This window comes from Struthio camelus, chromosome 5 (genome assembly GCF_040807025.1).
Source record: "Struthio camelus isolate bStrCam1 chromosome 5, bStrCam1.hap1, whole genome shotgun sequence".
NCBI classification, from domain to species: Eukaryota; Metazoa; Chordata; class Aves; order Struthioniformes; family Struthionidae; genus Struthio; species Struthio camelus.
In genome coordinates this window covers 57,841,407-57,851,937 of record NC_090946.1, presented here as the reverse complement: position 1 = coordinate 57,851,937, position 10,531 = coordinate 57,841,407, and the positions used below count along the sequence as shown (strand labels likewise).

The window sequence follows — 10,531 nt, the reverse complement described above, 5'->3', positions numbered from 1 at the left end:
CTCTTTTATTTAGCTATGCAATGAATGACACACCCAGCTCTTTTCTCTACCTCACTGCACGTTTTATTCTTGAGTGAGATTTCTAAATCCTAGTACAAGTCTATGTTTTCAGGGTACAGAAACTCACCCCTAAAATAACTACATAGCCCAAAACATTTATTAAAATAAGCAGACTTCTTCACAGGTTCCAGTTCCATTTTGTATCTCAGTCTAAGCTGGAGAGGAGTTTACTTCAGAACAGTAAAGAGTAAGTCTTTGTTTAATCGCAGATATCTTTGGTCTATGTTCTAAGTTCTGTTTAAAGACAAATCAGCTTGCTACATCTGCTGCAGCAAAAGCAAAACAAGGAGTAGAAACTACTATTTTTTTTTAAACCTTAAACGTGTAGTGTATTGCCGTGCATTGATAAAAGGGACAAAGGAAAAGTTTTATCACCAGCTGGTTAGAGCTTGAGATTTGGAAGACCTTCCATGCTACCGTTTAGAAGAAGCAAGAGCTTTCAGAATGAAACAAGATGTCTGCCCAGGAAGAACTGGCATCACAGTCATTTGTTAGTAGAGGAAAGGGAAGACAGTCAGACTACAAGCAAAGCAAGAATTTGAGCGCTGCCTTATACACAGTAGTAAACAAGCTAGTCGTTGGGAGTTTCAGAGGTCTGCTTTTCATGAAGAATGGAATTTCTGTTCCAGCATTTTACAAAAAGCCAATTTGTATTTCAATAACTCCACAAAAATTGTCAGGAAATTCCTCTAAAGTGTTCTGTTTAAGAGCACTGCCATTACACTCATAGCTGAAAGCAGACCTTAAAGCCTGCTATTGCAGTGTACGTGCAGGCAACTCACTATACTGGTAAATCTCCTGCTAGTTAAAGAAACAAATTAACTGTACATGGAAGATACGCTAAACAGTGACATCACCGTAAACAGCCTTTATTGCAGCACACTCTGAAATAACAGCTTGGCTTCTGCAGAAAATTACATGTATGCCTTGCTGGTTCAAAGGCAAAGTGGATTAGCAGCTCCACGTGGCTCATAACACAGCAGAGGGATCAAGACCTGTGCAAGAGCTCTGCTTTCTGTTGTTTTTGGGTAGGAAAGACATTACACTGAGCAAATTTCCCTCTGATGAATGGCAGCCCATCTTTGCAACACATGCTTTAATTAGCTGTTGTATCTTTCTCAAGGTAGGAAAAGTCTGGACAGTGACTTGCTTCAAGGCATTAGAGTTCACAGTTCATAGTCATCTGGATGGTAGAGCTCACTCATGAGGCGGTAGATATAGGAAGGCGCATTACCCCCAATGTTAGAAATGAAGAGAGTAATGAGCTCTGGAGGGACGTAGTCAAACACTGGGCAGTGAACATTGATCTTTGCCAGGATATCCCCTGAAAAGCGAATAGTAACAGCATCAGACAAACGGTTCAAACCAACAAAGTAAATCTGACCTTCTGCATGTCCTCCTGAGCTCCTGAGGTAACTGCCTATACATATGCCACCCAAAGTTAGTACTGAGATGTCCTGAATCCTTTCCAATTTCCTCACTAGATGCATTTGAATTACAGGTATTTAGCAATCCTGGATGAATAGCAGCACTCTCCTTTCTTTTAATAGTTTTAACTGATAGTAATCCCAAATCCCCTCAGGCGTAGGTTCACAGAGAACCTTCCAATATAAAATTAAAATACAAGAATCCTGATGCTGCCAAAGTTACTATTTAAACAAAACACTCAGAATGCCAGAAACAAAAACCTGAGCCAAACCTGACATACTCATTTCAGAAGTCTGCCCTCATAAAAATGGGGCTTTGAAAAGCCGATTGCTACCTGAAAACAGGCTTGGTAGCTGCCCCCTTTCTAAAGATGGTACTTGTGTAGGAAGTCCATCGCAGACACGCTGAGTCTCAGCAAGTAGCTTAAGTAACAACATTTAAAGAAGCTTCCCACAGAGTAAGTTGTGAGAAGGAAAGCAAGCTGCCCCAGAGTGGTGCATGTCTGCTTTGTCCTGCAGGGAATTGCTGCATGGCACCATTATCACAATCTGTAATAAGATGCCGAATATATCAGATCAGAAACAAAACTGCAAAGACGGTGTTCAAAGAAAATCCTTTTTCCATACTTTCCAGAAAGTTTCATATGAAATAGGACGGTTCCCAGCATTTTTTTCTGCTCAAGAAAACATGAAAGGGTTTTCTGTCTGTTTAAGGATAGTTACAGGTGGTCTCTATACAGGTAGATGGTTACAGTATAGTCTTATCTTTAAATGTTGTGTCAGCTATAAAACAAATACGCAAACCAGCCAAACAAACACCTAGTGCCTGGACCAGCGTGACCACCTTGTATAAGGAAGAACCAGTACCTTCTGTGAATGGCAGCACTTCTTGAGGTGACACAAACTTGTGGAATGAATCTTCTTCATTAGGAAACTGAATGAGACAAGAGAGTAGAGTACAGTAAGGTCAGGAAAACAGAGACCATCTCATTATCCTAGTGAAAACAGATCCTAGGTGTTGCAAGAAAAACAGAGGAAAAAGACACTGCTGCTCAGTTTATAATAATTATATCCTGCTTGTGTAGAGAACCTGTGTAACATCTATGGGTGAAAGGCAGATTTTCTCAAAGCTTTTACAGTCTCCTGTGTCCTGGCTGCTCTACTGCAAAGCCTGGGGAACTGGAGCAGAGACATGCCTTTCCCAGTCTGCATCTTGATCTGACAATATGGAAAAAACACCCAAGTGCTGCGAACACTTGAAAGCATCTCCTTCTACCTTTTCTGTAGGTAAAGACAACTCTTCCACCATTTAAGATATAAATTGAGATCCATTATGGTTAAAGGAAAATAAGTATGGAGATACTAATCTCTAGAGTGTAAGGATGGAGACCAACGTCTACTACACACAGTAACTCAGCGCATTTGTCAGTTTTTGCTGAAGGAAGGAACCTAGAATAGCAGGGAGCGATTCAAAGAGATCTGAGCTGTGGTAAATTTGGACGAGGGTGCCCTAGTCAGAACAACAGTGTTGGAGGGATGGCTCAGTTACTAGCCTGGCCTTGGGGCAGGTGGTGCTCTCCACCCTGAGCTTCCATAAAGACCCCCCTACCTCTCCTCCCCCGTCTCTATTTAGAGCAGATGCAGTACCAAAAAGCTGCCGTACTTACCTGCGGTGAAAGCTTGAACATAGGGGCACACACTATGAGTGGAGTAGAGTGGTGTTTAGCTGCCAGTGCCAGAGTGTGAGTCCCACTCACAGCAATCAGCGCGCCGTTGGCCAGAATTGTCTTTGTACCGATGATCACCTTAAAAGGCAAATTAGCATTAGATAACAGGCTCCACAGCAAACCGGGGAAGGAGGAGAAGAGCTTCCTGGCTTGGACCCTACTGGAAGAATCACAGGAGGAGCCTGTCAGAACAGACAGCCAAAAGCTAGAATTCTAGTAGGGCTATTAGATGCCTGATCCGTTTCATCTGGCCCTGGCTCTGCAGTGAGATGTTCTTCTCCAACAAGAGTGTGATTCCGCATGGTGAGGCCAGCACAGAGCACAAACATACATTCTACTGGAGGAAATGCCAAGCAGAAACCTGGGTTGTGTTTCCTCTCCTGCTACAAGCCCATGGAATAAGGTTGAGCAAGGAACTCGATTGCTGAAGGCAACAGATCCCTTACTGTAAAATGGGAAGAATACAGTAGGGGCAGCTTGAAATACAGAGATAGGGATTTTGGGGGCTGGATTTTATTGTACTTTTTCTTAGAACTCTGAGTGCAAAGTTTGTAGAGTATCGAACACAGGCCTCTTCAAAAGAATGCACCTCAACATTATTACCCCTCACTGCTCTGCCTTGTGTTCTAGGCAAGAGGAGCTCATCCCCTTTGGAAATGGTCCTTTTTGTTCCATCTTCTTTAGGAACTCTGAAATTAATCCTTTGAGGCTCTCTGGGCTCTGTGTCTTGTAATTGTTTTGTCTGTTAGCCACTGAGGAAGAAAGACAGCAGAGAACATCCTAACTGATTAAAACCTATCACCATACACTTGGCCATCACACTGATTTGGGCTGGTACACTGAATCTCCACTGTGTTTGTGAACAGGGATTGTCACAACTTTTAAGTCTTCAGTGGAGAAACACAGCTACCACTGATGGGAGCTACAGCTGGTTAACTCTCACCTCCAGCTAAGCCCACCTTACCTTGTTGACTCGAGACATGACAGCAAAAATAGCTGCATCACTCATGACGGTAGTTTCAATATTCTCTTTAGAAAGTCGGACAGCCATTTCATGACCCTAAGAAGAGCGAGAATACATTCAGTCCCCAGGAACAGAACTGCATTGCAGCTGTAGAGATACTAATTCTTCCCTGAACTACAAAAATAACAAGCGATAGAGCACAATACAGCCGTACGCCTGAAGGACAACGAGCTGTCCTTCCTCTCTCAATTGCTGAGGAGCTTCCCCTTGCAGAAGGCCCTTGTATGTACTGTGCTCACAGCTTGTTCTCCAGAGGCAAAAGAGTTCAGTAAGAATGCCTGGAAGAACACAGGGCCTGGAGGAGACGGCCAGCCTGGGTCTTACCTGACAGAAAGGTGCACACTCTGCCACGATGACCTGGAACTTCCGCTTGCGGGCAGCTTCCTTCAGGAAGGCCTCAACGGTACGCGAGTAGCCAATGGTCATAATCACCTCATTGGAGTGGATGTGCTCCAGCGCCTGCATGGCAATGTTATCGGTGGTGCCCTCTGTAACGTAAGGAAGCCACCAGTGGAAAAGAAGCCAGGCCCAACATCTGTGCTGAATCCAGCACCAGATGATGCCAGCAGGAGGAGAGGGCACTGCGCGGAGCGCAGTGGATCCCCCTGGAGCACACATAGTTCCACAAGATGCAATGCACTAATAAGATGCTTCAGGAAAAGCAACATTTGTGCTCTGAAGGCTGTCCTCCAACAATATCATTTTTCACTAAAGCAATGCTACAAGCACTGGAAGAACAGGAGCAGCTTTACTCTCTGTTCTTTTTACCAGTGAAGACAGACTAGAAAGCTGCCTCTCAACTGTCCTGTGCGCCTTAGCTACTCAGGAAAATAGACATGTCGAGAACTTCATCACTAGGGGAGCAGATCAGGTCAACACTACTCCTGAGAACCACTATGCCCACAGAACAACTAGTGACAGAAGTCCACAGATTTCACAGCCTAATAGCGCTAGAACCACATGAAGAGGAGATGCTGGGCAACGTGGGCATCAGAAGGAAGGTTGGACTCCTGATCTGTTTAAAGACTGCAGAAAAAGAATGCTTTCTGCACAAAGGTCATATGAACTCATAGCAGTTAAGCACAACCTTGGTAGATTTTTGATATTCTTCCTCATAGGGCTCAACTCAAGGCTTCTCAGACAACCAACAGCACAGGCACCCCTTCCTCCCCCACTGTTCCACCCTTCTCCCAGACAGGGCGTGCTGCTCCCAGGACAGGCATTCCTTCAGACTCAGCCTCCCAGATCTTCACTGTTTTCTTTCCAGCTAAAAGCAGTGAGAAGCATCAGTTCCATCCTGTAAGCAGTTCTGCTCCTGGGGCAATTCAGACTCAGCCATACCTAGCTCTATTAGCAGCTCGTTAATAGCTTCAATAACATTAGCTCTAAGGAGAGGATAATGGGTGCTGAAGTCCTCGCTCAGTCCTCCAGAAGTCAGAAGTTTGTGCAGTGATTCTTGCTGGTCGCTTTCTTCACTGCGCCCGTGAAGCCTGCGGAGAGAACGCAGCCCTTCAGGGTAGGAAGGGCGCACACGGGCGCTGCCAGTCTAACGCCAGCCAGCAGGAGAGCGTCGGGGCTAGCATCCCCCCAGCACAGCGTGCCTGGATGTGAACACAAGGGAAGGAAAGGTGCACGCAGGAGTCATGTTGCACCAAAGAGTTTCCCTAGCTGTCTGCAGCAGAAAGATACCTGAAGCTTTGCCAGTAAGTGCTATCCTAAGTAAGGAATCTCGAAAGCTGTGGCAGGCACGTGAAGAGCAGTGTTCAAGGCTACTGCTCCAGTGGAATGAACTCTCCTGGGAAAGCAAGGAGAGAACAGTCCGAGGTCAGAGCACAGACTGTTCTGCTGGGGAGAGGGGAACTCACACACATCCACAACAGATAGACCAAGTGCAGTTTCACTGGAGGAAATGTCATCAGCTACTTCAAAAACTACAGCTGCTATTTCCTTATATGTTAAGCTCACTGCATCCCTCTGTAGGGGCAGTCAGAAAAGGGGATGGCAAAAACTAAGGGGTCTCACAAAAGCAGCAGAACATACAGTGGGGATGTTCTGGGGTTACTAAGAGGAGTACAGAAAGCAAGAGACAAATGCTTCACCTGCCATATTCCTCCCGAATGATCTTCAGCACTCGCCGCACCATGTTGCCCACAGTAGTCTCCGATGGCTGGGCTGCTGTCATCCGCTGGCCCTCAGTCCGGATCAGTTCCATGAGCTCCCCTGAAAGAGAAGATGACCATGGTTATCATGGCACAGAGCTAACCTGTGTGAACTTCAAACCAACCCTAAACAGTTCTGGAGCTAGCAGCTGATTCAGGCACTAGTAAAACAGTAACACAATACCAAGAAAAAGTACAAAGTTCTGAGCAAAAAGCTCAGAACCCTAAGAGGCCATCAAGAACAGATAATTCTGTAGGATTCTTCTATAGTATGAGTGAGCGTTCCCAAGTATCAACTTAGATGCAAAGCAGACTCAAAACTGTGAAGCTTATAAAAGATCCTAAGTAGTAAGTTTAGAGAAAGGAAACTCATCTGCTACTAAAGTGATCAGCAAATAGTCTGCTTTTACTGAGTTTCATTAATAATACCACATATGGGATGAAGATCACATTAGTTAAATTCAGAGAATGCTGAAATTAAAGGATCTGCGAGTGACAGCCACAGAACTCCAAAGAGGCTTTCACCACGAAAGAACATAGAAACAGCTTGTGTCACCTCTACAGAGCAACGGGCAACACCTGAAGCCTTACACAGCCAGGCTGTGGCACCAGTGAAGTCAGAGCGACCCGGAGTGACGAAAGGAAGGAAAAAGAGCGAGGCCAAAGCAGGAGGCAGCCTGTGCTTCCTCACTGGCTGCTGTCGAGAAAGGCGGGGGTTGAACGGGGCTCGGGGGCGGCTGCACGGACGCCTGGAGGGCAGCGCTCCCCAGGGGCCCGGCCACGGCCGACCTGAGGCGCCCGGGCCCGCCCGGCTCTCCTCCTCCCTCGCCTCCCCACGCCGACGGCGGGCACCGAGCACAGGCCCGGAGCCCTGGAGCGGCAGGGCCGGCGGCCGCAGCGCCCCGCGCGCGGCGGGACACCGAGGGGGGCGCCCGAGGCGCACAGCCGCAGCGCCCGAAGGGGCCCCGCCGCCGCCGCCGCCGCCGCCGCCGCCCGGCCCTCACCGGCCCGGCCCCACCGCCTGTGCGCGATGATCTTCCGCAGCAGCGCCAGCGTCTGCCGCGCCGTGTCCTCGGAGCGCGGCCGCTCCCCGCCGCCCCGCAGCCGCGCCACGAAGGCCTCGATCTGCTCCGACAGCTCCGAGTCACGCTCGGCAGCGCCCGGCATGATGATGATGATGATGACGACGACGGCGGCGGCGGCGGCGGCTCCCTGACGGCCCAGCCCGGCCCGGCCCGCGGCGGCCGGCGCACACGCCACTTCCGCTTCCGCACCTCCCCATTGGTTGGCGCCGCCAAGTTGCTCCCGCCCCCCGCGGCAGCGCAACCAATGGTATGCGCGGCCCGCAGGCGCTAGCAAGGGAGGCAGCGTGCTGCCGTCCGTCGTCGTAACCTTGGCGACAGGCGGTGACCTCTGACCTCCGCCCTCTCGCCGGCGCGGGCACGTGGGCCCTGGCGTGCCCCCCCCCCCCCGCCCAGGCAGGCGCCGCCCCGCGGGGGCTTGTGGGAAGGCGGCGGACCGGACCGGGCCGGGGTGGCGGGGGCTCGTCCCGTCCCGTCCCGGGGCTTCTGCGTGGGCGCCCCGCCGGGAGGGCCCCCTCCCCCCCGCCCGGAGCCGCCCACCCGCCTTGTCACGGCGGGAACCCAATGGCCTGGGCCCTCCCCGGCCGTCGCTGCCGGGGGATCCCGGCGGGGGGAGACCTCGCTCCCCGGGCGCTGGGGAGGCCGCGGCGGGACCCTGGTCCTGACCCGGGTGCTGCGGGGCCCGAGGCGGGAGCGGGCCCCGGTGGAGGCCTCGGTGCAGGAGGGCCGCGGTGCCAGCCCGGCCCAGCCGGCGGGGTGGCGGAGGCTGCACGGGTGCAAAGAGATGTTGGAGGTGGGCGAGCTGCGGAGGTGGCCGTCCTCCCGTGGGAGGGAGCTGCCTGGGCACGCGCGGGATCTGGTGCGACATCTCCCTGGCACAGCTCCTCTCACGGGACTGCCCCAAGGCCTGCGTGCACATGATAGCTGGGCCCTCCAGGTGGGCACCGACTGAATAGCAAAGTTATTTCTGCCTGGACTGGACAAAGGAGCCGAAGAAGAGCCCAAGTTCCTGTAGGAGGAACGGCAGAGGAGGAGGTGTCTGCACGGGGCAGTATCTGAGCCGTCTGCTGCAGTTGGTGCCTCTGTGGAGGGGAAATGCTGTGGGCCTGGCACAGGAGGAGTCTGCACAAAGGAACGTCGCGTTTGTACGACAGAGCAGCAGGGAGGGGATCGGGTCTGTGCAGAGCAGCAGGGAGAGTCCGTATGCAGCGATTTACTTTGGACAATACAGTGTTCTAGACATGTAGAGCCAAAGCAAATGGGGTGGGAAAGGCGCAGTTCCTGGCAGTCCAATTGTTCTTGCTGGCAAAGCCAAAACTGACCCTGGATAAGGCAGGAATGTTGCTCCTTTGTGTCTAGTTCCTGGAGCTCTGCGTCCAGGCAGCAGGCAGGAGCAGCGGCGTAATTCTCATCTCTGCTGCTTTCCCTCATCGCTCTGCTCTGTGTCCTGTCCTTTTAGATTAGGAAAACCAGAGCAGACTGGTTTACTCTGGAAGCTTTCAGCAGGCACTTGCCAGGGACCAGCAAGGCCCTGGATGCGCATCACATCTTTTTTACACTTGTCAGGTCCTCTTAGGACTTGCTCTACAGCCAGCTGCCATCGAGGGGGACTGCTGGGCCCTAGGCATGGTATCAGCAGTTTGTGCGGAACGTAGTACTGGTGACTTGTCATCCAGTGCCTCGTCGAGTCTGAGAGTCCCTGCAGAGTCCCTCTCCTGCGACTTCCCCAAGCAGTCCCGTGTGCTGGGAAGCCAATGTTTGTGCCAGCCTGGGGAAGCTCGCTGAATCCTGTGGCTGGCTGGCAAAATCCACGTGTCTAGGTTTGCTTGGATGTGCTTGAGGGGTGCTGCTGGCCTAGCTGGAAGTCAGGTTTTGCCTCCTCTCTGAGCTTGTCTCATTCTTTCCTGCTGGGGAGAGTCACTGGAGAATAATGACGTTGCCTTGGTGGTGGCGAGGCTGTGCCGGGCCCAGGCCGGGCCCTGCTGTGCTCGCCAGGCCAGTCGTCCTTTCCCTCTGCCTTTTTTTATCCCTGTCTCCCCAACTTTAGGGTATCCATTTGCTTCCATCTTATATAAATTGGGGGCTGCCTGGAGCAGGGCCTATCCAGTTCGGTGTTTGCTCAAGGCAGCACAATTCCCCGTTTTGCCCCTCCACGCAAGAATGCTGCAAACGAGCCACAAGAGGTGCGAGGCTGCCTGTCCCCTACGTGTGAGCGTGTGCCTCCCGCGTGCCTGCCAGCCGCCTGCGTGTGCCGCCGGCTGTGCTTGCCTTTCGCTGTGTGCCGCCTGCCCCGGCGTGCGGGACCGCTCCCATGCGCGCACCCTGGGACCGGGGCACGCAGCGAACTGGCCAAAAAAAAATCATCATTTCGGGAGCTTTCCTTTGTTTGTTTACTTATCTCACTAGTAAACAGTGCAGCCCTTGGAGATTAGGCAGGAGGGAGCGAGAGGAAGGGAAACCGGACTCTGAGGTTATGACCTCCTTGTGGACGCTGGGGCTGTTTACATTCCCCTGCTCCAGTCCCAGAGCTATTGCAGGACAGTTTCTTCTCAGCATCTTGCCAGGCTGCAGAGTTTGCAGGCTCCGTGCTAGCTCTGCTCCTGCCCTGTTCCTGCAGCACTTCCCTCTGGGTGCTGCCACCACAGCTGGCTAGAGACGGCCAGCCGCCCGGCGTCCCTTGAAGGGCAGAGCCCTGTGCTTAGCCTGCTGCCTTGTATTTCATGAATGGAGAGCCTCTGAATGGGGATTTCGGGAGCTGTCAGCCCTGTGGCCCCACGTACCTGAGCCGAGCCAGAACCTGTGATTCTCCAGAGCTGAAAGGGAAGCACTGGACTCTGGTGGCTTGCAGGGACCGCAATTAAGAGACGTCTGGTTGTCGTTAGTCAGCAGCTGCTGCCAGGACCCAGTGAGTTAGGTGAGAAATTGCCCAGGAAGACTGAAAAGGAGGGAGTGAGGAAGAGGAGGGCGAGGGGCACAGTCCTGGCGAGGGGAGCAGCAGGGGATGTGGGGCATGTGGGGAAGGCAGTTGGAAAGACAAGTCTTCCCATACACT

General features: G+C 51.8%; 1 protein-coding gene across 2 annotated transcripts; it reads right to left on the bottom strand.

Annotated features, from left to right (window-relative positions):
- Positions 1-913: 913 nt before the first annotated feature.
- EIF2B2 (eukaryotic translation initiation factor 2B subunit beta) lies at positions 914-7,678 on the bottom strand. 2 transcript variants are annotated; one of them, XM_068946588.1, is made up of 8 exons: positions 7,402-7,678; positions 6,338-6,458; positions 5,580-5,728; positions 4,563-4,726; positions 4,179-4,274; positions 3,155-3,292; positions 2,355-2,421; positions 914-1,384 (listed from the first exon to the last, which is right to left on the bottom strand). In XM_068946588.1, exons 1-8 carry the CDS (start codon positions 7,562-7,564, stop codon positions 1,227-1,229), a joined length of 1,056 nt encoding a protein of 351 aa, XP_068802689.1. In that variant the 5' UTR covers positions 7,565-7,678; the 3' UTR covers positions 914-1,226. The 2 variants fall into 2 exon arrangements, with proteins under 2 accessions (XP_068802689.1, XP_009669172.1); XM_009670877.2 differs by lacking the exon at positions 7,402-7,678 and adding an exon at positions 6,954-7,094.
- Positions 7,679-10,531: the final 2,853 nt, after the last annotated feature.